General features: G+C 50.9%; 1 protein-coding gene across 1 annotated transcript; it reads left to right on the top strand.

The window, feature by feature from the left end:
- Positions 1 to 706: 706 nt before the first annotated feature.
- Positions 707 to 24172, top strand: GRAP2 (GRB2 related adaptor protein 2; the record flags this gene model as incomplete). The annotated part of the gene is made up of 7 exons (XM_080706232.1): positions 707 to 784; positions 9661 to 9752; positions 13412 to 13531; positions 18992 to 19160; positions 21550 to 21741; positions 23051 to 23173; positions 23993 to 24172. 7 exons carry the CDS (start codon positions 707 to 709, stop codon positions 24170 to 24172), a joined length of 954 nt encoding a protein of 317 aa, XP_080562358.1.
- Between the last annotated feature and the right edge of the window lie 485 nt (positions 24173 to 24657).

Here is a 24657-nt window from a genome sequence, read left to right as displayed (position 1 = left end):
AGGCCAACTCTGATCTTTACACAGGTCTCCTGCATTATAAGGGTCAGGATTTTTTACTCAACTTGGATATCAAAATAGAAATTTCCAAAATTTCCAAATGTACTCGGCTTGTGCTAGAATAATAGAATAAGGAATCTAACCAAGTTCCCCAGCTCAGAAACCAAAATGCTTCCTACTCTCCAACCCTGCAGAAGGACACTGAGTTCCCTACTGGCCAATGCTGTCTAATTCTCTTAAATGATTCAGATGTAAAAGAGAAAGTGGCATCTGTCTAATTAACACCGCCTGGTTAAATATAGCTGCCAAGGGACAGCCTCAGGACAGTGTTTACAGAACAGTCTTCCTAGCCCCTCGGGCCCAGGTTCCAGTAGATAGCAAGCCTCTGCCCTTATCAACTGGAAACAGAGAGGCCCCAGCAGAGGTGACAGGCCAGGGCGGGCAGCTGGAGAGGAAAGAAGAGGGGGAAGCCTGTCTCTGGCCTGCATTTCCTGCTCCTGGCATCTGGCGATTCTGAGAAGGAAACCAGGAACCCGATCTGAAAGGCTCCTGCTGCACACGGAGCCCTCGCCTCCGGCCTGCAGGCGCCCGTTCAGCCTGGTCCTGCCTGCCGCCGAGACTGCCAGGCAGCGCCATCTGCTCGGTGGCCCTTCCCCTGGCGGAAAGGCACAATGACCACATTATTTCTCTTCCAGTTTCGCATCACGAGATGGAAGCTGTCGCCAAGTTTGATTTCGTGGCCTCTGGTGAAGATGAGCTGAGCTTCCATGCTGGAGACATTCTGAAGGTAGGTGACGAGGGGTCCAGGGGAGTTGGAGAGTCGAGGTCCCTGAGCCTGGCCACTGGGGCCATCTAACAATCCATGGCCTTTGTCTCCAAAGAACTGCATGCAACTTTTTTCTTTATTTTTTTTCCTTCTTTATTTTTTATGTGCGGTGATGGTGCTGGAGTTTAAATCCGGGGCATTCTACCTCTGAGCTTCACCTCCATCCCTTTTTCTTTATTTTGAAATGGGGTCTAAGTTGCTGAGGCCAGCCTCAAACCTGTGATCCTCCTGTCTCAGCCTCCCAAGTACTAAGATTATAGGTGTGGGCCACTATGTCCAGCTACACAGTTCCTCTTAAGAGAAAAGTTCACCTCTACCCAAACATTTATTTTGTTTATTCTGGGCACCAGGCTAGGTGACAGAAATACAGAGTTGGCACAAGTCACCATCCTGTCTGGAGAGGTTCATGGTGTGGGGGGGAAACACGCCCTTCTGAAGAGCTCTCTGGGAGGACATTCCGGAGTCGGGAATGTCAGGAGCAGGAGTGGGGCGCACGGGGCTGTGCGGAATGCAGGAGCACCCCGGATCGGTGTGGCTAGAGCCCAGGGGAAGCCGTGCGTGCACGTGCGGTGCAGACAGCTTGGGAAAGGCAGCTGGACAGGTGTGGCTCGCAGAGGCCATGCCCTCCGGCCACTCAGAGGCTCGTAAAACTTGTCTTCAGCCTGCACTTGACTTGTAGTAGCCACTTGCCTGGCTGAAGTGACCCTGGACTTCTTCCACATTATTTCCTGCGCACACTGTAAGTTAGCCCTTGTTTTTATTTTATTTTTTTTTAATTTTCTGGTACTAGGAACTGAAGTCAGGGGCATTCAAACACCAACCTAAACCCCTATCCCCTTTTATTTTCTGTTTTGAAACGGGGTCTCACTAGGTTGCTGAGAGTTTCCCTGTATTGCTGAGGCTGTCCACAAACCTATGATCCAACTGTCTCAGCCTCCCAAGTACTGGGATTACAGGTGTGTGTCACCACGTCCAGCTCAGCCCTGTTCCTTGCAAAAGAACACAAGCCCTTCCTGAGGCCAGTCGGTAGCACAGGAGGCCAGTGGGCCAGTCTGGCCTCAGAGCGCCATCAGAGAGCCTGGTCCTGCCCTCAGATGCCTGTGGCCCAAGGTGACCACTGTCACAGAGTGCAGAACTATGTGCTATATAAAGAGCCTTGATGGGGGACCGGGCAAGTATCCATGGAACCCAGGCACATAGAAGAGTTTTTTTGGGAATTTTGGCACTCCCAGGACACAAGCTCCGAACAGCCCTCGGCTGGAAAGGTGCAGCGGCGAAGCTTCACCAGCATGACGTTCGGGTTGGGCTGCTGACCAGGCGAGTCCTTGGGGGACTTGCCCTGTGCTGAGAAGTCATTCCCTTTGTTGTGGGGTATCCCAACCACGCTGGAACGCCCACCCCTCACGAGGCCGGCAGCCAGCTGCCACCTTCACCCTCCCTTGCAAACACACCTGACTTCTCCTTTAAGTTTCTCCCATTCTCCAGAAAGGTGAAGGAGGAGGAACCTTCCCCAGCTCTGCTTCCCAACGTCTCTTCTCTGCTTTCTTGCCCTTACTGGGGAAAATTCTCTACCCAGGCCCGGCATGGTGGTGCACGCTTGCAATCCCAGCATTTGGGAGGCTGAGACAGGAGGATCACGGTTCATGGACAGCCTCAGCTACTTAGTGAGGCCCTTTGCAACTCAGTGAGACCCTGTTTCAAAATAAACAGTGGAAAATAGAAAATAGGGGTGCAGCCCAGAGGTAGAATGCCCCTGGGTTCCATCCCCAGTACCACTTAAAAAAAAAATACTCTCTACCCAAGGCACCCTCTTCTTCCCTTCCCATTCATTCCTGAACCTTCTGGAACCTGCCTTTTACCTGCTGACACCCTCTCAAAGTCCACCAGAGACCTCTTTCATGTGAAATATAATAGCCCTACCAAAACACCTGTAGACTGTGACTCTGCTAACTGCCCCTATCCTGAAGCCCTTCTCCTTGCTTGAGTGGGACCCACTCTTACTCTCCTCCTCCCGTCCTGAGCCAACTTATGATTTTTTGTTTTGGTTTGGTTTGGTTTTGTACTGGGGATTAAACCATTCTATCTACCTCTGAACTATATACCCCCAGCCCTTTTTATTTTCAAACAATCTTGCTAAGTTGCTGAGGCTGGCCTCAAACCTGCAATCCTATTTCAGCCTCCTAAATACTGAGATTACAGGTGTGCACCACTATGCCTGGTCGGGTCTCATTTTTTAGTGGTCTTCTTTCTCTCTAACCTGAGACGCCAGCTTCCTCCCTTGCTCTGAGCCACTTTTCTTGGTTTCGCTCTCCCCTCTGGGCCGCCTCCGTGCCCTCCAGTGAGCCCTCTCCCCAGCGCTGGTCTCTTCCCTGAACCCCAGACCTACACTTCCAGTTTTCTGCTGGAGATGGCCATGTGGACTCCGGCCCTCACTCCAGTGTCCAGATTCAACCCAAACCTCTTCGGCCACTTTCCCCACTTCCTCACCAGCCACTCCCCATTCTCCTTCTAAGTGTCTCCAGAGGTCGGTCACCCCTGCAGCCAGCCCAACCTTCCTTGCCAAGCCCTGGTCATCAGTAGCCAATGTCTCCTGAACCCCACTGAGGCCAGGGCCTGGCCGGTGGTTTGAAGGCATTATTTATCATCTCGGCAAACCTATGCGATAGGATTAAAACTTTCCTCCATTTAACAAATATGAAACCCAGGCAGAGGGATTAAATTGTGTGTTCAAGTTCATAGAGGTAGACTGTGACCCAGCCAGGGTCGAGGCGAGCTCTGACCGCTGAGCACCAGGCATTGCTTTGACTGTCTTTCTAAGAAAGCGCTTTCTAGCTAGGAAAAAATATATAATGCAGTGCAAAGGAGCACAGGCTTTGAGCCAGCGAGACGTGAGTTCCACTCCCAGCTCGCTGGCTGTGTGGCTCAGCATGGTGTCTGCCCTCTCTGAGCTTCAGTGTCATCTGCCGTCAGTGGAAGGAGTATCTATCCCGCAGGGTCCTGGCCCAAAGCAGATGCTCGATAAATGGTTGCCATACTATCAGTAGACAAAATTCTGCTGCCTCTGCATGTTCAGACTATTGCCGAGGCCCCGTGACTGACCTGACTGCCTCCTGTCTCTTCCTCCTTCAATCATTCTCCATCCTAGTCCCTGAAGGATTTTTCTAGAAGACAAATCAGATCATATCATTTCCTTGCTCGAAAGCATTCAGTGGTTCCCCATTACCGATTGATTGAAATCTAAACCATCTGGCCCCAATGTACTGTCCAATCTCATTATGCTCACAGGCAGGCGCAGGCGTGCGGCCACACACACACACACACACACACACACACACACAATCTTTGTGTACTAACAGCCCCGGGTTCCACCGCAACCTACATACCGTCCTCCGAGTGTCCTTTTCCGCACACTCAGGCCCGACCACCTGTGCAGGGAGCGCGCCCTCCCCGCCCTCTCCGTCCTCCCCCTCCTCCTCCGCCCTTCCCCGGCGTCCCACACACAGTTCATCTCCAGGCACCTGTGATTCTGCTTCCGGTGATGCTTATTTGTGGGAGGCCGCAGCTCTGGAGTACACTTCTCACCTATGCCCTTGCCCTGTGGGCTCCTGCCGGTCCATTTGCATGCTGGCTACCCTACTTACCGGAGGCCCTGCCAGGGCAGGAGCCTGTCTGCCTCCATGTCTCCAACAGCAGAGTGCTGGCTCTCCTTGGCGTTTGGTGACTGGGTCCCTCCACTGGGAGCTCCTGGGAACAGAGCCATGCCAGCTTCATCCTTTTGACTTCCCGGCACCCAACACAAGCCACGGCCCCCACATAAGTGCCCAGTGCAGGGTTCTTGAACTGCTAAATTGCATTTCTGCACGCTCATTTAGAAAGCCAATCTCTCTGCAAATTCTGCCCATTGCAGCTGTAGTGGCCACGAGGGGAACACAGAACTGGTAACTGAGCTCACAGTGTCTGCATGATGGCACCGGTGCCTGTGCCACAGCTGCCCCAGGACCACTGCAGTGCCAGCCCCTCCCATCCCGAGATGGGCAGCGCACCCAGGGATCCTCACAATCCTCGGCCAGGCCAGCGCTCGGCGGCCCCAGCAGTGCCCTGTGGAGCGCCCTTGATCACGTTTGGCCTTCGATGCTGAAGACTAGAGTTTTTCATTAGAAAATTACCAAAAGGTGTCTGACTAGTTCAGTAACCACCCACCCTCTCCAGACTGAGTTCCCGGGTGGAGGCCCCAGCTCATTTACCTCTGTGCTCCTGACACCTAATTGCAAACAGCAGGCGCTTACCACATACTGACTTGCATAGAATGGCAAATAAGATGGTGGACTAGGAACCCTGCCCGAGGACTTGATCTCTGTTCTCCTGGGGGAAATGTTTGGAAAGTCAGGAATGAAATTTTTCCGTCATGTCACAAACCTCCATACCTGTAGCTACACACGAGGCTTTCGTCGGAATCTACTGCTGGAATTTTCCAGTAGCTTTGAAAAATGTCTCTTGACCCAGGCCATTTCCACTTGCCTCTGTAATGCGTCCAGCTCGACCCCATTTCTTTTTACTAAAACAGAGACCTAAAAGCGCTAAAAGTTAATCCTACATAATTAACTTCCTCCATCCCTCCTATTTCTGCCGTGCCTCTCAGAGCTGCAATCCCATCCAATTTTAAATGTTTTCCAGCTGCACTTTTGGTCTTTCTCTTCCCACGTGTAACTTATTCTCAGGCCATGTAACCCAGAAAATTATTTTCTTAGGGAAAATTTTAAGAAGTAAGACACCAAAATTTAAGCGTAAAACTTCCTGGCTTCAGGCTGCACTCCGGGCTCAGGTCACCTGATGGGTGCGGGAGGTGGGGAGAGAAGAGAGGAACAGGAAGCGGCAGGCTCCGCGGGGAGGAAATCGCCTCCCCTCCCCCACATACTTTCCTTGCAGAAAATGAGATTTTTTTTTTTAAAGACCTTGCCTCCTATATACCAAAAAAGCCTGTAAATTCACCTCCTGGAAACCCAATCTCAGGCCAAGCACCGGGTGGTGGAGCAATGGCAGGCATTGGGGGGTAATCTTTCTGTTTCAAGAGCTTGTAGTTAGGAGGGTAGATGCCGTGATGACTAAAATTACAGCTGGTTTCGGGTCAGAGAACAAGTACAGAGTGTGATTCGTACTGTGATAAACCACTTTCCCCTCATCCCAGCCGCCTTTGGATTTGACATCTGCCACCCAGGCCAAACGCCACGCTCCCGAGGTACGGAGCAAGGGCCGCAGAGGGGGAGCTTGGGAGCGCGGCTCGGGCAGGAGCCGCTGCGGGCCTCCTAGTTCTTCCTCTGACCTAGATTTGCTCCTCGCCATCTGCCCCCCCTTGAGCACACACATACCTACGCGTCCTCAGTGATACCCACACCCCATTTGAAGTTAGGAACTATAAAGTTTTCTGTTCTCAGCAATTCTCGAACTCAAATGTGGGACACGCTTTCGTTTCTTCAGAACAAATGGCTACATTCAAAACACACGCGGATATGCTTTAAAGAACTTTATAAACCTTCCAGTGTGGCCTTCAGAGCCAGAGGCCGCCCTCATACAGATAGCGCGTTTGACAGAATCCGATTTTCTAGAAGAGCGTACACCTGAGAGGGACTTTCAGGGCTCATTTGATCCTCGCGTCAGATCTGTGAGGCGCGGGGTTATTGTTATCCCGGTTTTCGGGTGGCCGATTGACTTGCCCAGCGTCACGTCACTCACACGCGAGTGGCAGAGCCAAGCCGGAATCCAGGCCTTCTCCTCCCGCCCCGGCGCTCCCCCCTCCCTCCCACCTCAGCAGTAGTGATAGAAATAGGTCAACCATGAAGCCAGGCGTGGTGCATGCCTGGAAACTCAGTACTTGGGAGGCTGAGACGGGAGGATCACAGGTTGGAGGTCAGCCTCAGCAACATAGTGAGACTTGTTTCAAAATTTAAAAATAGCTCCGAAGTAGAATGCCCCGAGTTCAATTTCCAGGGTCACCATTGCTTCTCCAGCAAGCCGCTCTCCGCAGTTCTCCTCCCAGATCTCTCTGGGAGAGAGAAACCCAAGGGACCCATGACCTCAACGCCACACCCTTCAGATGACTTTGGAATGGCAGTCTCCGGCGCCATCTGTCTCCTGAGCCCGACGCACACACTACCTGCTCCCTGAGCTCTTCTCGTTGGAAGAATCAACTCAATTCAGCGCACACAATCTGAAGTCCATGAGTCCTTCCTGCTCCTCCTCCTCCTCCTTTCTATTTCGGTACAATCATCTCCACCCACCCAGTCTCCCAGCTAGAAAGCCAGAGTCATTCCAGGGCCCCCTTCTCCGGCGGCTCCCCAAAACTGTCACGAAATCCCGCCCAGTGGCTCCTGATCCCTCAAAAACCCACCTTCTCTCGCCTGGGGGGCCAGTCCGCTTCCCTCTTCCTCCTCTGGCATTACCCCGCCCCTGTTCATCTTCTCCCATGATGCAGAGCTCTTTCCTAACTCTCATTCTTACTGTTACATCCCTGCTTAAAATCCTCTCCTGGCTCTCCATAAATTTCAAGAAAAAATACAAACTCTTCGACGTGGGCCCACGAGGCCCTGCGTGCTTCTAACTTTCCCTCTTCCTACTCCCGGATTCGCCATCGAAACCCCAGCCAGGGAGCACTTCCTAAACCCCAGCCAGGGAGCACTTCCTAAACCCCAGCCAGGGAGCACTTCCTAACCCCAGCCAGGGAGCACTTCCTAAACCCCAGCCAGGGAGCACTTCCTAAACCCCAGCCAGGGAGCACTTCCTAACCCCAGCCAGGGAGCACTTCCTAAACCCCAGCCAGGGAGCACTTCCTAAACCCCAGCCAGGGAGCACTTCCTAACCCCAGCCAGGGAGCACTTCCTAAACCCCAGCCAGGGAGCACTTCCTAACCCCAGCCAGGGAGCACTTACTCCCAGGATGCACCACGCCCCTCGGCCTCCCCAGGGGCCTCGGCTAGGCCTCACCCCACCCAGCGTGGGGCGGGTAGCCGCTCCTTCGGGTCTTCTGCGTTCCCTAGTACTTGACGCCATTAAGGCATGTCCAAGCTACGAGAAACAGGAACTAAAACAGCGTAAACAATAACCAGGAAGCCAGGCGTGGTTTGGGAGGTGGAGACAGAAACATCACTGGTTGTAGACCAGCCTCAGCAACTCAACAAGACCTGGTTTCAAAATAAAAATAGAAAAATCAAAAAGGGCCGGGGTGTAGGTCGGAGGTAGAATGTCCCTGGGTTCAATCCCCAGTGCTAAATAAAACAATAGCAAGGGTTCTTATCAAAGCCCTGAAGCAGGAGGGCTCCTGGGGGCTGCCTCCCGCGCTCCTGGCAGTCAGGTTCTGCCCATCTCTGCTCTGCCCTTCTCGTCCGGCGCCACACTGCGCCTAGGCCTGTGCTCCAGGCATTCTCGGCGGGGTGGCAAGTGTTTTTCTTTTGCCCATGAATCTTATTTTCTGAAACAGCCAGAAGCCCCACAGCCAAGTCGGGTGGGTAATCTGACAATGTGTGGGGGTAACAGTCAGGGTGGGACCACAGAGAAATGAGACAGAACTTTTGGGTTTGCTCGCGATCTGGCTTTAAAAGCAAGTTTACCAAAGGCATCTGAGTATCTTGAATCCTGTCCCAGCTATTTGTGAAAACAGAGAGAGCGTGAACATAAAGAGTTACTGTTTTCAAAGCAGGTCCCCTTGGAGGTCCAAGTTTTAGTCTACTTGTTTTTAAAAAATTACATTTTTGCCGGGCGTGGTGGCGCACAGTGCTTGGGAGGCGGAGACAGAAGGATTGCGCAGGTTCGAAGCCAGCCTCGCTGGCTTAAGATACCCTGTTTCCAAATAAAAATATAAAATAGGTCTGGGAGGATAGCCCGGAGAAAGGTTTCCAGGAACCCCAGTACCACAAAAAAAAAAAAAAAAAATTAAATTTTTAAAATTCTCATGGGGCCAAGCATGGTGGCCCATGCTTATAATCCCAGTATTTGGGAGGCCGAGACAGGAGGATCGTGGTTCACGGACAGCTTCAGCTACTTAGTGAGGCCCTCCGCAACTTAATGTGATCTTGTTTCAAAATAAAGAATAAAAAATAGGGCTGGGGTTGTAGCTTGAAGGTGGAATGCCTCTGGGTTCAATCCCCGGCACCAAAAATAAATAAAATAAAATTCTCATGGGTAACTTGGAAAAGAAAGAAAAAACAAAAGACCACGGAGTAGCCATGCCTGCCTTCTCACCATCTTCCCGGATGAGGAACTGAAGGTATCAAGATTTAGGACAAAGGAATTCCCACAGTAGCGGAAGGAAGGGCTCCAGGGAAGTCCCTGGGCGCTGGCTCTGGGAGGCCGGGCTCCAATGGGGTGACACAGGTGGACGGCACAGCGGACAGAAATAACTTGGAGTCAAGAGAAGCCAAACTCCAGCCAGATGTGCATGCTTGTAATCCCAGTACTTGGGAGGCTGAAACAGAAGGATTGCAGGTTCAAGGCCAGCCTCAGCAACTTCATGAGACTCTGAGCAACCTAACAGAACCATGTTTCCAATTTTACCAAAAGGGGGGCCTAAGGGGCATAGCTGAGAGGTAGAATGGCATTCATACCAAAAAGAGAGAGAGAGAGAGAGAGAGAGAGAGAAAGAGGAAGGGATGGAGGGAGGGGGAAAGAGAGAGACCAACTCCAATGATAAGCCCCGCGCACCCGCACCGGCACGGCGGTGATCCTACTGTCTAGTTCCTTGAGCGTATTTTGCTGTAAGTCCTAAAGAGCACCCTCGGCCCACAGCCCCTTCCTCGTGCTGCCGTGCGTCCCCAGCCGTGATTTTGTCCTTTGCACTCTTCCATGTAGGTCTTAAGTAGTCAAGAAGAGTGGCTCAAGGCGGAGCTTGGGAGCCAAGAAGGATACGTGCCCAAGAATTTTATAGACATCCAGTTTCCTGAGTAAGTATTTCTAGCCTGCTGAGATGGGTCTACCCACACACGCTCCTACTTTTTCAGTCATCACTAAAATTATACCTGCATACCCGAGACACTGTCAAACATGGCTTCCTCTAGAGCGCTCCCTCTAGAAGCTTCCTCAGGCTCCTCCTAGCGGAAGGCCGGGGCGGAAGCAAGAGGTGCATTCAGGCCGTTCCCTTTGGAAGTTTACACCGGGTGCACCTAGAGCCTATTTTAAGTTTTTATAAAATAGGTTTAAATTTTAAATCAGTCATAATAATTGCTACCAGAGGGTTTCCAAGAATCCCAGAAGGAGCACTGTTGGCCACCCTACTTCAAAAGCTGCTACTTTAGGCAGGCATGGTGGCGCGTGCCTGTGATCTCAGTACTTGGGAGGCAGAGACAAGACGATCACAGGTTTGAGCCCAGCCTCAGAAACTTAGCAGGGTCCTCAGCAATTTTGTGAGACCCTGTTTCAAAATAAAAAATAAGTAGGGCTGGGGATGTAAGTCAGAGGTAGGATGCTCCTGGGTTCAGTTCCTAGCACCACGTACACACACAGAAAAAAAAAAAAGCTGCTACTTGAAGATGCCTTTCTATGACCACTCAGCCCTTTGTTTACTCTAACCAGGGATCGCAGACAGCTCTCTCCTTTAACGGTGTGGACACTCCCTGCCTTCCGTAAAACATGCTCACAGCTGGGCGTGTGGTGGCACGCTTGTAATCCCCGAGCTTGGGAGGCGGAGACAGGAGGATCGCACTGGTTCTTAACCAGCTGCGCTGGTTTAGGAGACCCTGTTTCCAAATAAAAACATTAAATGGGTCTGGGAGTGAAGCCCGGAGGTAGAAGGGTTTCCAGGAACCCCAGTACCACCAAAAAATAAAAATAAAAAATAAAAAATAAATGTTCGCCACAGAAAGAGAAGGGGTGGGGGGAGCAGGGATTTTCCTCCAGACAGAGGAAACACTGAGGTTGGTCCCATTTGTCTAAGAATTGGCCACGAGGGTTAGACAGAAATCTAGCCTTGTCTCAGAGCCAGGGGCTAACTCAACAGCAAAGGTTTGTGAGAAAGCGGAAGTGGTCTTGAGACCCCCACGAAGCACAGCAGCTCGGCTCTCAGTGACCCAGCACTGACCATGAACCAGAAGAGGGACCTCACTGGGCCAGGAGACTGCCCAGAGATCTGCGAGGCAAACACTTGGCACTTTCTCCAACCTGCAGCCCCCACCCAGCCCCGCCCTGGGCTTCTATCCTGCTTCCAGGCACTGGGGCAACTGGGAGGCGGAAGCCGCCAGAAGGAGGCTCCCTGGGCTGCCCCACCCACCCACCCACCCACCCACCACCTCCCGCAACTGCCAGAGCCGCTCTGCCTCCTTGCAGCTGCCTGGGAGGAGCTGCCCGGCTTCCAGCAGAAGCCCCCCCTCTCCCACACCCACTCTCTCTCCCTCTCTGCTGGATCCTTCCCATCAGCAAACACACATGCTGCGGTCTCTCCCGGCTCACTCGCCAAAAAGAAACGCAAGCCAGAACCAAAGAACTCCATCCCCGGGCCCTCCAGCTACCCCTTCATTTCCTCAAAAGAACTGTTTGTGTTCACTGCTTCCAACTCCTGCCTCCAGTTCTCTCTGGAACCCAAGGCCACAGTGAACTGAGTAGCTTTGGAAAGATTGGGAATAAATAAACCCTGGCCTCTTGTAACTAATATGTGGAGTGTGGAAATTTCCAGAACTCTTGAAAGAAATGCCAGTTAGAAAGCAAATCTAGTTTTCTAGATCCCCTTAGCATCTGATGTCTCTTCTAAGTCACAGCCCGGAGCACACTGCCCTCTTCCCCATCCCCATTATGGTTCCTACACACTGCAGTGATGTGGCGGCCACTTGTCTAGCCCTGCAAAAGTGTGTGGCCACTTCTCTGGCAGGATCTCCAGGCCACCAGAGGAAGCCCTGCTGCCAGCCCCCCCGAGGGCACAACCAGCCTTCCCCTGTGGCCCAGCTCTGGATAAGCACATCCCTGCCGGGGAATCCAGCTTCTCCAGCCCTAGAAAGCAAGAGAATAAACTGGGTACACACTTGTGATCTCAGTGCTTGGGAGGCTGAGACAGGAGGATCATAGCTTTGAGGCCAGCCTCAATGGCCTGGGGAGACCCTGTTTCAAAACAGAAAAAAATTTAAAAAGGGCTGAAGGTATAGATCCAGAGGTAGAATTTCCCTGGGTTCGAGCCGGGTGTGGTGGCGCATGCTTGTAATCCCAGCATTCGGGAGGCTGAGATCGGAGGATCTCGGTTCGCGGACAGCCTCAGCTACTTAGTGAGGCCCTCTGCAACACAGTGAGACCCGGTTTCAAAATAAAGAATAAAAAATAGGGCAGGGGGTGTAGCTCGGAGGTAGAATGCCCCTGAGTTCCATCCCCAGATCCGCAAAAAAAAAAAAAAAAAAGAATTTCCCTGGGTTCAATCCTCAGTATGAGGAGAATAAGAAGAATGAGCAAGAAGAAAAGAGAAAAAGGAGGAGGAGGAGGAGGAGGAGGAGGAGAGGGGAGGGGAGGCTCACAGCGGAATCCAGAAGAGACCTATCTATCAGGTGCTAACCTTAAGGGGACCTGTGTATTAGCCTCTGGTGGCAGCAATCAGAGCTGCCACCTTGAAGCGGTTGACACAGTCCTACCTTTGGCCACCGAGTGATTACAAACCTTCCTTCGCCTTTCCAGCTGAGAGAGGTTTCTGGCCTCCTGCCCTCAGGCTGAAGCCACTGTTGCCCTGCCCAGAGTGACTGTGGCTTTTTATATGCCCACGCTGCGGGGGTGGGGGGTGTCCTGAAGCAGAGAGAATTGTTCACAAAGGAATCAGAAGGAGCTGGCCGCAGAAGCTGAAGTCTGGCTGCCGCCGCCGCCCTCATCTCCAGTTTGTGCAGAGCTGCCTGGGTGTCTTGGGTGCCTGGGAGGCTGGGGTGCCTTGCAGCTTCTGCCTGGCACCCTGAGCAGAACCTCCTTTTGCTCCAGGCAGCCCCAGTCCCTGGGCTGGAACTCCCTCCACCACCTCAGGGAGGGGTCTCCAAGTCACTGGGTGTAGCCTGGGGGTAAGCATCCCAGGCCTGGCCAGTCTGCTGGGCCTGGTGCCCCAGCCCCGGGGCCAACCAGCCCCCCCACCTTTGCATCGTCTGTCCCTGCAGCTCTTTGTGAGGGGGGAGGGACTAGAGATGGTATCTGGGAGCCTTCTACCTTCAAGCTATACCCCCAGAACTATTTTAGTTTTTATTTTGAAACAGCGTCTCACTAGGTTGTAGAGGGCCTCACTACTTGCTGAGGCTGGCCGCGAACCTGCGATCCTCCTGTCTCAGCCTCCCAAGTACTGCGATTATGGTGGCGGGGCGGGTGCACCACCACGCTGGGCTCCTGCAGCTCTTTCCTGGCCCTCACAGGCCCACACTGCCCCAGGATTCAGGTTTTCCAAGGGAAGAGAGGCTTCTCCTGGAGGGAAGGGACAAAGAGGGTGAATCAAGCTCATTTGCTTTCTCTGAAAACTGCTTCGAGGTTTTCTTGGTTTTCAGAAAGGACCTGGCCCTCTGGTCCTCCCCTGCACTCCCCGGTCCCCCACCCCTGGATCACCTCTTCTCTCCCCCTCACCATCGTACGCCTTAAAGGACCCTCTGTGTCTCCCCCGTAGGTGGTTTCACGAAGGGCTCTCGCGACACCAGGCAGAGAACTTGCTCATGGGCAAGGGCGTTGGTTCCTTCATCATCCGGGCCAGCCAGAGCTCGCCAGGGGACTTCTCCATCTCCGTCAGGTACTGGCCGCTCCTGACACCACTCTGACCCTTCTCGCCCATAGCTCCCCAGGCTGCGGAAGCACGAGTTGGCCTCTCAGCCGTGACGCAGGGATCAGAAGCCTGGTGGCTAAGGGGACCGAGACGGGTGACATCAACTGGGCTGTTGTTCATTTCCTTCCCAGAACATGTGGTCTGGGTTCAGAATCATGTGTCCGTTGATCTGCCTCCCCTTCCCACCCAGGTGCTTGTGGAAGAGCAGGATTTTTATCTACCTCTTCTTTGTGTCCTGACAGTCTTGCGTACTGTAGATGATCAAGGAATCTTTGTGGAAGGAAGGAGGGGAGGAGGAAGAAAGGAGCTCCCGTATGAACGCATCCACCCGGAGGCATAAGTCTTAACCTTTTCTGTTTCTACTGATGTATGTCTGAAGAGGGAGGCAGATACCGGAGGATCACAGGTTTGAGGCCAGCCTCAGCAATATAGCAAGACTCTGCTTCAAAATCAAAACTAAAAAGGGCTGTGAGCCGGGCATAGTGGCTCATGCTTGTAATCCCAGCATTTGGGAGGCTTAGACAGGAGGATTGGGGTTTGCAGCCAGCTACTTAGGCCCTCTGCAACTCAGTGAGACCCTGTTTCAAAATAAAGAATAAAAAATAGGGCCGGGGGTGTAGCTCAGAGGTAGAATACCCTTGGTTCCATCCTCATTACTGAAAAACAAAAACAAACAAACAAACAAAAACTAAAAAGGACTGGGGTGTAGCTCACAGGAAAATGCCTCTGGGTTTAATCCCCAGTACCAAAGGGGGGAAGAAAGGAGAGCGAAAGCCGGGCGTGGTGGCGCACGCTTATAATCCCCGCGCTTGGGAGGCTGAGACAGGAGGATCGCACAGGTTGGAAGCCAGCCTCAGCTACTGAGTGAGGCTCTCAGCAACTTAGTGAGACCCTGTTTCCAAATAAAAAAATATAAAATAGGTCTGGGAGTGTAGCCCAGAGGTAGAAGGCCCCTGGGTTCCACCCCCAGTACCACCAAAAAAAAAAAAAAAAAGAAAAAAGGAGAGAGAAGATTCGGGCTCTGAGGTTGCTGCTGCAGGAAGCCTACCTGGCTGTCTGTGGCTGGGCAGGAAGTGCAGCAGCCTGGACACAGCACCGCCCCAGAGCAGAGCCGAGCGGCAGCGCCCACTTGGGGGCGGTGACTAGTTGAGAAACCTCACTGCTGTGCAGCACCCAGGAGGAAATGACTCAGCCCCGGCCAGGCGTGACACGGCCCCCGATGAGCAGCCCCAGGTCTCGGACACAGCGCGTGTGGTCAGCCTGTCAGCGACGGCAAGTCAGGCCCGGTGACCACATACGAAAGCGCAATAGAGCTGATAGCAGGTCGGGAAAACCTGTACACTAAACCCTCCTGTCAAGTTCACCAGCAGGAAGTTCTGGTCGGGGCTGTTCGCGTGATTTTGCTGCTTTATTCCTTCAAGTACAAAAATCTAATCACAAGTATAAACTTCAGCCATCCTGTCTTTTTTTTTTTTTTTTTTTTTTTTTTTGGTGGTACTTAGGATGGAACCCAGGGGCTTTCTACCTCCGGGCTATACTCCTTGACCTATTTTTATATTTTATTTGGAAACAGGGTCTCACTAAGTTGCTGAGAGCCTCACTCAGTAGCTGAGGCTGGCTTTGAACTTGGGTGATCCCCGTGTCTCAGCCTCCCAAGCGCGGGGATGATAAGCGTGCACCACCACGCCCGGCTCATCCCGTCATTTAAAAAGAACGGAGTGTTTGAAACAGAGGCAGCATCAATCATTTATTGGCACACGCGCCTCCAGGGCCCTTGCAAATGGCTTGGTCTTTTTAGCTTTGCCTTGGCAATCTTGCTTAAACTAAATTTTCCCCAGCTGAAACTTTCCTTTTCATAGATGGGCGATATAAACTTTAGATTAATATTAATGTATCACAAATTCTAAACTCATTAGGTTTTAATTAGTGAAATTTTGCACTGCTAATAAGCTTTACAAGTCAAACTTCTTAAGGGCCCTGATTATAAGTGGGACTGGGTAATTTGTTAGATTGAAAGGCATCTCTCGGTGCCTTTGGTTTGCACAGCCGTGATCCTGGGTTTTTTCACTTAGGAATTATGGTTTATATTTCCTCAATTGAAAGGAATTCTACCTGCCTGGCGTGGTGGCGCACGCTTGTAATCCCCGCACTTGGGAAGCGGAGACAGGAGGTTCGCGCTGGTTCGGAGCCAGCCTCGCTGGCTTAAGGGACCCTGTTCCCAAATAAAAATGTAAAAATAGGTCTGGGAGTGTAGCCCGGAGGTAGAAGGGCTTCCAGGAACCCCAGTACCACCAAAAAAAAAAAAAAAAAAAAAAAAAGGAATTCTACCAAATGATCAGCCTTGATTTCTGCCAAGCTCTTTCCTGGTACTGAGGCAAGATGGGCTCTTGCTGTGGTGATTATCACAATAAGCTCTATTTTATATCTTCTGGGGGAATGTAGCATGACATATTCTAAAGCAAAATCATTTTTATTTCTTGGTGCATCTGCTTTCTGTCGTGGGCACAGATAACTAGGAGCCAGTTGTAATTCTCCTCTTGCTCTTGTTCCGGGTCTGAAACACTAGAGGCCGGGATCTGGAGCCTGAGTCACCTTCTGTTCCCGGGACTGGAGGCAACGGCCAGGTCATTCTACGTCCATAGACCCGGTCACCTCTGCCACCCCCGTGTCCTTGCTGCAGCTTAGGGGAGTGAAAAGGCTCATGTTTCACACCTTCAGTTCTTTGACAAAAGGACAGTAGATAAATAATTATAATATACAAGCCAGGTGTGGCAGCACACACTTTGTAATCCCAGTATTTGGGAGGCTGAGACAAGAGGATCACAGGGTTGCGGCCAACCTTAGCTACTTAGTGAGGCCTTCTGCAACTTAGAGGGACCCTGATTCAAAATAAAATAATAAAAAAAAATAGGTCTGGAGGTGTAGCTCAGAGGTAGAATGCCCCTGGGTTCAATCCCCAGTGCCACTAATAAGAAAATTTCTGCCTCCTGTTCATAGTAATGATTATGAATTGAACCATAAAATCTTAGTGTGAAGAAAGCTTCTGTTTACTGGGCATGGTGGCACAGATCTGTCATTTCAGTACTTGGGAGGCTGAGACAGGAGAATTGTAGGTTCAAAGCCAGTCTCAGCAACTTCGTGAGACCGTGTTTCCAAATTAAAAAAATGAAGCCAGGCATAGTGGTGCATGCTGGTAACCCCAGTACTTGGGAGGCTGAAATGAGGATTGTGGGTTCATGGCCAGCCTCAGCAACTTAGCAAAGCCCTGCACAACAGGTGAGACTCTATTTCAAAATTAAAATATAGAGTTGGGGGTGTAGCTCAGAGGTAGGGGGATGTAGCCTGGAGGTAGAATGCCCCTGGGTTCAATCCCCCGTGCATGCATGCACACATGGACACACACATACAGACACATGCAAAAGTTTCTGTTAGTGGCCCTCAAACCAGGAGAAGAGCATGCTGTGACCGCTGTCTCGGTTACTATACCAAAACAGTCAAGTAAGAGGCCACTGTACAGCCTTCGGCTTCACTCAGCCATGAGCCATGCCAGCACAGAAGACGACAGTGAGGGTTAGAATTTGTCCTCTGGGCCGGGCGTTGTGGCTCGCACTTTTAATCCCAGCCTTTGGGAGGCTGAGACAGGAGGATCTTGTAGATTTGCAGCCAGCCTCAGCTACTTAGCGAGGCCCTCTGCAACTTAGTGAGACCCTGTTTCAAAATAAAGAATAAAAAATAGGGTTGGGGTGTTGCTTGGAGGTAGAATGCCCTTGGGTTCCATCCCCAGTACTAAAAAAAAAAAAAGAAAGAAAGAAAGAAAAGAAAAAGAAAAAGCATTTGTCCTCTGAACACAGACCCTAAACCCATCCCTAAAATACCTCTGCTAGCCTTGGCAGCGTTGCTACTCTCCAAATCCTTTGAACTCTTGGCCCTCCTGCTGCAGAAAGCCATTGGTATCATGAGTGCCCGTGGATCTTTAGATAGAAATGTATGTCTGTTTGAGAAATAAACTTTATATCCAAAAGACAATGACTCACTGAGGGAGTAAGACTGAAAATGATAACAAAAGCCCGGTCTCCTCCTTTTAGATGGATAAAATCCAGTATCTCCACCCCTGGTACAAAGGTGCCCCATCACTGGAGTCTAGACCGGTATCAAAAAAGTACTGATCTAAAAGAAATTAAGCCAGGCATGGTGGTGCACACTGGTGATTCTGGTAACTGGGAAGCTGAAGCAGGAGGATTGCAGGTTTAAATTGTAGCCTCAGCAAATTAACAAGACTGTTTTAAAATAAATAGGGCTGCCGGGCGTGGTGGCGCAGATTGTAATCCCCGCGCTTGGGAGGTGGAGACAGGAGGATCGCGCTGGTTCGGAGCCAGCCTTGCTGGCTTAAGAGACTCTGTTTCCACATAAAAATGTTAAAAAATAGGTCTGGGAGTGTAGCCCGTGGGAGTGTATCCCGGAGGTAGAAGGGCTTCCAGGAACCCCAGTACCACAAAAATAAATAAATAAATTAATTAATTAAATAAAATAAAATAAATAGGGCTGAGGGTGTAGCTCAGGGGTTGAAAGCCCCTAGGTTCAACCCCCAGTACAAAATAATAACAATAATAATGATGATGATGATTAAAAATTAGCATGTTTATGTGGTACAACAGCCCAGGTTCGTCAGACTGGCACTAGAGATCCGGGCTTTCATCTCGACACTGTCACTCACTCATGGTGACCTTGACCAAACTCTGTGCCCCTGAGCCTCAGCATCCTCTGCAGTGAAATGGAGAAGTAAGGCTAGCCAGTCTCCAGAGTCTTCCAGTCAAACGCTACAACTCTATATGCTGCTTTTCCCCAAAAATGCTCAAAATGATTTGTCATTGTATTTATGCAAAACATAAACCAAGATCAAGAAATCCTCATTACATAGAGAAGAACGATGACCAATGCCTTAGGGAAGAGAGTAACTCCTTACTGACCAGGGCTACCTTTTAGGCTTAAAGAAGATGGTTCAAAGTTCTCTAATAACAGAAAGATAAACTCCCCTGCTGCAGAGTCCTTAGCACAATACAGGACTCAGGCATTGCTACATTTCAAATAAACATTATGAAAATCTCCTCCACCTCTTAGTCTTTAAGGCTCTTGGAACATTTTTTTTTTTCTTGTAAGTGTTGGCTCCAGTTTCCAAGACAGATTCCAGCTCATCTGATTACTTTCTGCTGATGTAAACCCCTCTCATTTACCTGGTCTCCTCAGTGGTCCCTCCTACAAACCTCCTGCTGGAGCTCGGCTGGACCAACCTGCCTGCCCAGTGATAGGCGGGCCATCTATGTCCACACTTCCTGCCCAAGCAGAACGGCACCGTCCCTGGGTGCCGAGTCCTGGAGGCAGGACGTGGACACCGCATCACGTGCCCCTTGGGTTTGCCTCCATCTCCAGGCACGAGGATGATGTTCAGCACTTCAAGGTCATGCGAGACAACAAGGGCAATTACTTCCTGTGGACTGAGAAGTTTCCCTCCCTGAATAAGCTGGTGGATTACTACAGGACGACTTCCATCTCCAAACAGAAGCAGATCTTCCTGAGGGACAGAGCCCGAGAAGATCAGGTACGCTCAAGTCCCAACCAACCCCCGCCTGGAGACTTTAGGCTGCCCAAGATCCCACCTAAGCACCCAGAAAATGCATTTAGGGGGACAGAGCCCCAGAGTCTTTTGTAAGGCGGGATAATGCTGAGGTCAGATCTCAGTTCCCCTCCTAGCTTAACGCTTCCTAGCTATGTGACTTTGCAAAGTTCTCTGACCATCAATTTTCTTATCCATAAAATGGGCATAAGAGTAACACACCCACCCCACAGAGGCTTGTGAAGGTGAGAGGATATGATGCGCCCTCTCTCTTACATCATTCTGAATCACTGCAAATGCTCCATAACGCTAGCTTTATAGGGGTGCTATGACTCATAGACACTGAAAAATGACAGTTTTCAGCCCAGCTCAGGAGCTGCCCAGGCACAGTCAGGGCTACAAACGGGGCTACACAGGGCAGCTGGGCTCCTGGAGCAGGGCAGCAGGGGGCTTTAGATAGTCTTGCTGTGAATTTGGGAGGGCACTGGAGGAGAAGAATGATCTGGGATTCTTACTTTTGCAACTGTTTGTAATATAGAGCATTATTTAGTAGAAAAACATCAGCTTAAATAACTGATTTAATCACCAACTACTCATATACTTAGTCAAGTTAAGAAGCCCTAGCCAGGCACGGTGGTGCATACCTGTAATCCCAGCACTTGGGTCGCTAAAATAGGAAGATCATAGCTTCAAGCCAGCTTAGCAAAGCTCTCAACAACTTAGTGATAGTGTGCTTCAAAACAACCAAAAAAATAAAAAGAGAGCCAGAGGGGGGTGGGTACAGGGGTGTAGCTCAGAGATAGAGTGCTTCTTTTACTTTTTCTTTTTTTCTATACTGAGTATTGAATCCAGGGCATTCTACCTCTAAGCTGCACCCCAACCCATTTTATTTTTTATTTTTTATTTGTTTTTTCTTTTTTGGTGGTTCTGGGGTTCCTGGAAACCCTTCTACCTCCGGGCTACACTCCCAGACCTATTTTTTTTTAAATATTTTTATTTGGAAACAGGATCTCCTAAGCCAGCGAACTTTGAACCTGTGCAATCCTGTCTCCGCCTCCCAAGCGCGGGGATTACAAGCGTGTGCCACCAAGCCCGGCTTCACTTTAGTTTTTAAATGGGGATCTCACTAAGTTCCTGAGGCCTTTCTAAGTTTCTGAGGCTGGCCTCAAACCTGTAATCCTCCTGTCTCAGCCTCCCTAGACCTAGAAGTACAGACATGCACCACCGTGCTCAGCTATAAGGATCAGTTTTCCGATTTGTAGAGTGAATGGAGAGAATAATACATCCTTCAGTGGGCTCTTGTAAGGATTAAATATAATATAGTAATAGCCATGCACAGAATCTGGCCCGAAGTAGGTGCTAAGGAAATGGTCCTCTGTCCCCACCTGTACACACACACATACAATATATAAATTATTTTTAAAGGAAAAAAAAACACAAGTATAAGAGACAGGTATTACAGGAAGAAGCACTGTCTAGAATACTTGTAATCCTAGACACAGGTTGTTAGAAAAGCAGCATGTGCTTTGTGGAGGTAAAGAAAGCCTCCCTTCCACACAGCTGGCCGTGTTTTTTAAGGCTGAGAAGTTACACTCAAAGAGAAAAGGGTGTTCCCACCATGTGCACACAAAAGTTCAGGAAGAAAAACAAAGGTGAACCAAAACCTAGTGAATTATTTTAACCAGGAAACGGACGAAGGTATTAATTTACTAGGATATGCGTTCAGAGATAACAGAGGCAATATAAAATCGCATATACCTAGGTTAAATGAGTCAATATTTATCTGTAAAGTGCCAGCATATACCAAGGCCAGGACTGTAGTTGGTTAAATAAAAATAATAATAAAGTATTCCTGATTCACCAGTTGTTACCACAGGAAGTAGAAAGACCTTGCTCGTTCCTGACTTGCCCCCACCCAGCCTGGTTTCCATGGTGCAGACAGAATGCTGGCTATTGGGTCTCTATCACCAGCTGTAAATGACAGCTCAAAATCAGACAAAGTCAACAGCAGAGCTTATCTGGAGGGTAGGGTGTCCAACATGTGGCAACCTGTGATAAGGAAGGGTGGCATTGTGTCAGGAAAAGGGAACATTTAAGCCTGATCACCCAGAGAGAAACAAACCCATGAGGAAATGGCTGATGGGAACCACATTCAGAGATGGGGACTCCTCCAACGGGAGCAGCTGGAGACTGCAGAGGCCAGGTCTGGAAGTGGAGCGATCCGAGCCGTCAGTTCTCTTTACAGTGCTCACCCAGCCCACTGCTGTTTCTTGGAGCCATAGTGAGCAAAGTCGAGAAGCTTTCTGAAGGACGGGGTCGGGCCAGGGGATCTGGGAAGAGGACGCATCTGCAACATCTCTATTCTCTCTCCCAGGGTCGCCGGGGCAACAGCCTGGACCAGAGGTCCCAGGGAGGCCCACACCTCAGTGGGGCAGTGGGGGAAGAAATACGGCCTTTGATGAACCGGAAGCTGTCGGATCACCCTCCTTCCCTTCCCTCCCAGTACCAGCAGCACCAGCCGCCACCCCCGCAGCAGCGGTACCTGCAGCACCACCACGCTCATCAGGTAACGGCAGACCAGGCAGACCAGCGTCAGGCCAGGCCCGACCTCTCAGGGTCTCCCAGGGCCAGTGAAGGAGCTCCTGCCCCGCCCCCAGGTGGCTGAAATGCAGGCACTGCTCTTAGCAAAGAAGTTTCTGTGAACTAAACGGCTCCCTACCTGAACACACACACACACACACACACACACACACACACACACACACACTTCCCATGAGGACTCAGAACAATTGTCTCATATTCGTATCAGCAGAATTCCAAATCTATGAATGTCCCTTAACCGATCTGGCTGTGGGATCCACAAGAAAAAAGGATTAACACCCACAATAGAGCTTTGCTTATTTACTTATTTATTTATTTATACCCCGCCTGTACCAGATGGGATTTCAGGCGGCGTACAGAGATAGACAATACGGCTAGACAACATCACTTCTAAATTCCTACAGGGCACACAGGGCCCTTTGTGAGCTGCTGCATCTATTTCCCTAGCTTCATTCTTCCCACCACCACCAGCAGCCACTTCCCCTTCACACACATGACATCCCAGCTGCGCCTCTAGTTACCTGGATGGCCCACAGCCTTTTCTCTCATGTCTGTGTGGATTGTAATTAATGATTGATTGATTTACTACTGGGCTACACCCCCCAGCCCTTTTTATATTTTGTTTTGAAACAGGGTCTCACTAAGTTGCTGAGGCTAGCCTCAACCCCGCACTCCTATCTCAGCCTCCCAAGTCCTAGCATTACAGGCATGTGCCGCCACGCCCGGCTGTGTGCTTTCTATACTTTGCTCCCTCTGCCCAGACGGCTTTTCCCTGACCAGTCCTCCTCCGAGCTGGGGTTGAAGCATTGCCCCCTCGTGAGCGACGCCGCCCCAGTTTACCCAGGCGCACGCAGACACTCTGGGCTCCCCTGGAACTGGAACTCCGTGGAGGCAGAGACCACTTCAGCATCACATCCCTCGTGTCTGGGACAGTTTTAGACACACAACAGCCGCCTAGTGAATAGTTCTGTTGTTGCTGCTGCTGTTTTAAGAGGAAAAGAACATAAATTTTCTTAGGTGCCTAAGGCACAGTGGCATGAGACTCCCCTAAAACTACTCCTGAATTGAGTCAGTGAGACCAGTCATCATCTTTTCCCTCAGACTCTCAGGGCCCTTCGTCCCTCCACCCTTCTCTCCATCGCCCAAGCTCCTGCTCACGCTCAGCAAACAGTTCTGGATCCTGACTGTGTCCAGAGCACCCCGAAAGGCACCAGCCGAGCCTGCGACGGGTGCCCCTGGCGGCAGGATAACAGGGACTGTCACATCTGTCGCAGGAACGCCGGGGAGGCAGCCTGGACATACATGACGGGCACTGTGGCCCAGGCGCCAGCAGCGAGGTGAACGCGGCCCTCATGCATCGGAGACACACAGACCCTGCACAACTCCACATGGCAGGGGTGAGCCAGCTGTCCCAGGAACCCCCTGGACTTGCTCTGTTCTCCTGTTCTCCTGTTTCTTGGGTCTAGTCTGGGAGTGAGAAATAGGGAAGTTGGTGGCCTTTATCCTTATGGCCCATCTCTCTCTCTCTCTCTCTCTCTCTCTCTCTCTCTCTCTCTCTCTCTCTTTCTCTCTTTTTGATACTGAGAATTGAACCCAAAGGCATTATACCTCCAAACTACACCCCCAGCCCTTTTTATTTTTATTTTGAAACACAGTCTCACTAAGTTGCTGAGTGCCTCGCTAAGTTCCTGAGGGTGGCCTGGAACCTGTGATCCTCCTGACTCTGCCTCCCAAATACTGAGATTACAGGCGTGCACCACCACGCCTGGCTCAACCCATCTCAACTCAGCACTGGAACACACTAACCCTGAAGGCTGCTACTTTTGGCACGTTCCCATTCTGCTTTTTACCTAGAGAAAATAAAACTACCACCTATGGGTGTGGGGAGAGTAGTTAGGGATGGCTGCCTGGGGGCCTTGGAGAAAAATATCTCTGCCCATGAACATCCTGAGTGTCAAGGCTGGGGTGGAGTACTTGCCCTTCATGCACAAGGCCCTGGTTCAGCACCACAAAACACACACACACACACACACACACACACACACACACGCACACACACACACACACACACACGCTCAGAGTCCTGAGCCTCAAGAACAAAGCTGGAAAGTTCTGGCAAGCTGCGAGCTCTGGCTGCGCGTGCAGGGCCTGCCGCAGGATGTGATGTGGAGGCCAGCCCGCCAGCCAGGCTCACGAAGCATCTCTGTTCCCCACAGCGTGTGCGGTGGGCCCGGGCGCTGTACGACTTTGAAGCCCTTGAGGAGGACGAGCTGGGATTCCGCAGTGGAGAGGTGGTGGAGGTCCTGGACAGCTCCAACCCCTCTTGGTGGACCGGCCGCCTGCACAACAAGCTGGGCCTCTTCCCTGCCAACTACGTGGCACCCATGACAAGATGAACCCTTCTGGGAGCACCAGGGGCTTTTGTCTGGAGCTACCCACAAGAGAGGGGGCACAGAGAGAAATCTGGACTACATGACTACATATACATGCATATAGTATACATGTATACGTGTATATGCATGCCTATGCATACACACAACATATATGTATGCCTATGTATACACACATTTTATACTAGTAATTTATTGGCATTTGTTTTGGTTAATTGGTTGGTACAGAAAGGAGCTGGATTGTAACTCTCTTCTGCTCCCTGGAAGACAGTGGGGAGTCGGGAAGGGGGTAGGAAATGGGACAGGACTCGGTCTTGTCCTATATAGCTCATGGCTTCCTTCCTGGCTTGGGAATCTCCCAGAGAGCCGCAGAGACCACACCCAGCGCTGGAACGGGGTGGAGCTGGACTTGGTGGTACACGCAGCTCGCCTGTAAGTGCAGACACCTGGAGGCTTGGGGCAGCTTTACCTTGTTCTCTAAGGGGTGGGCG

Source organism: Muscardinus avellanarius (genome assembly GCF_963383645.1).
Source record: "Muscardinus avellanarius genome assembly, chromosome: 11".
Classification (NCBI taxonomy): Eukaryota; Metazoa; Chordata; class Mammalia; order Rodentia; family Gliridae; genus Muscardinus; species Muscardinus avellanarius.
Note: the sequence above shows the minus strand (reverse complement) of the source record. Positions and strands in the feature narration are given on the sequence as shown.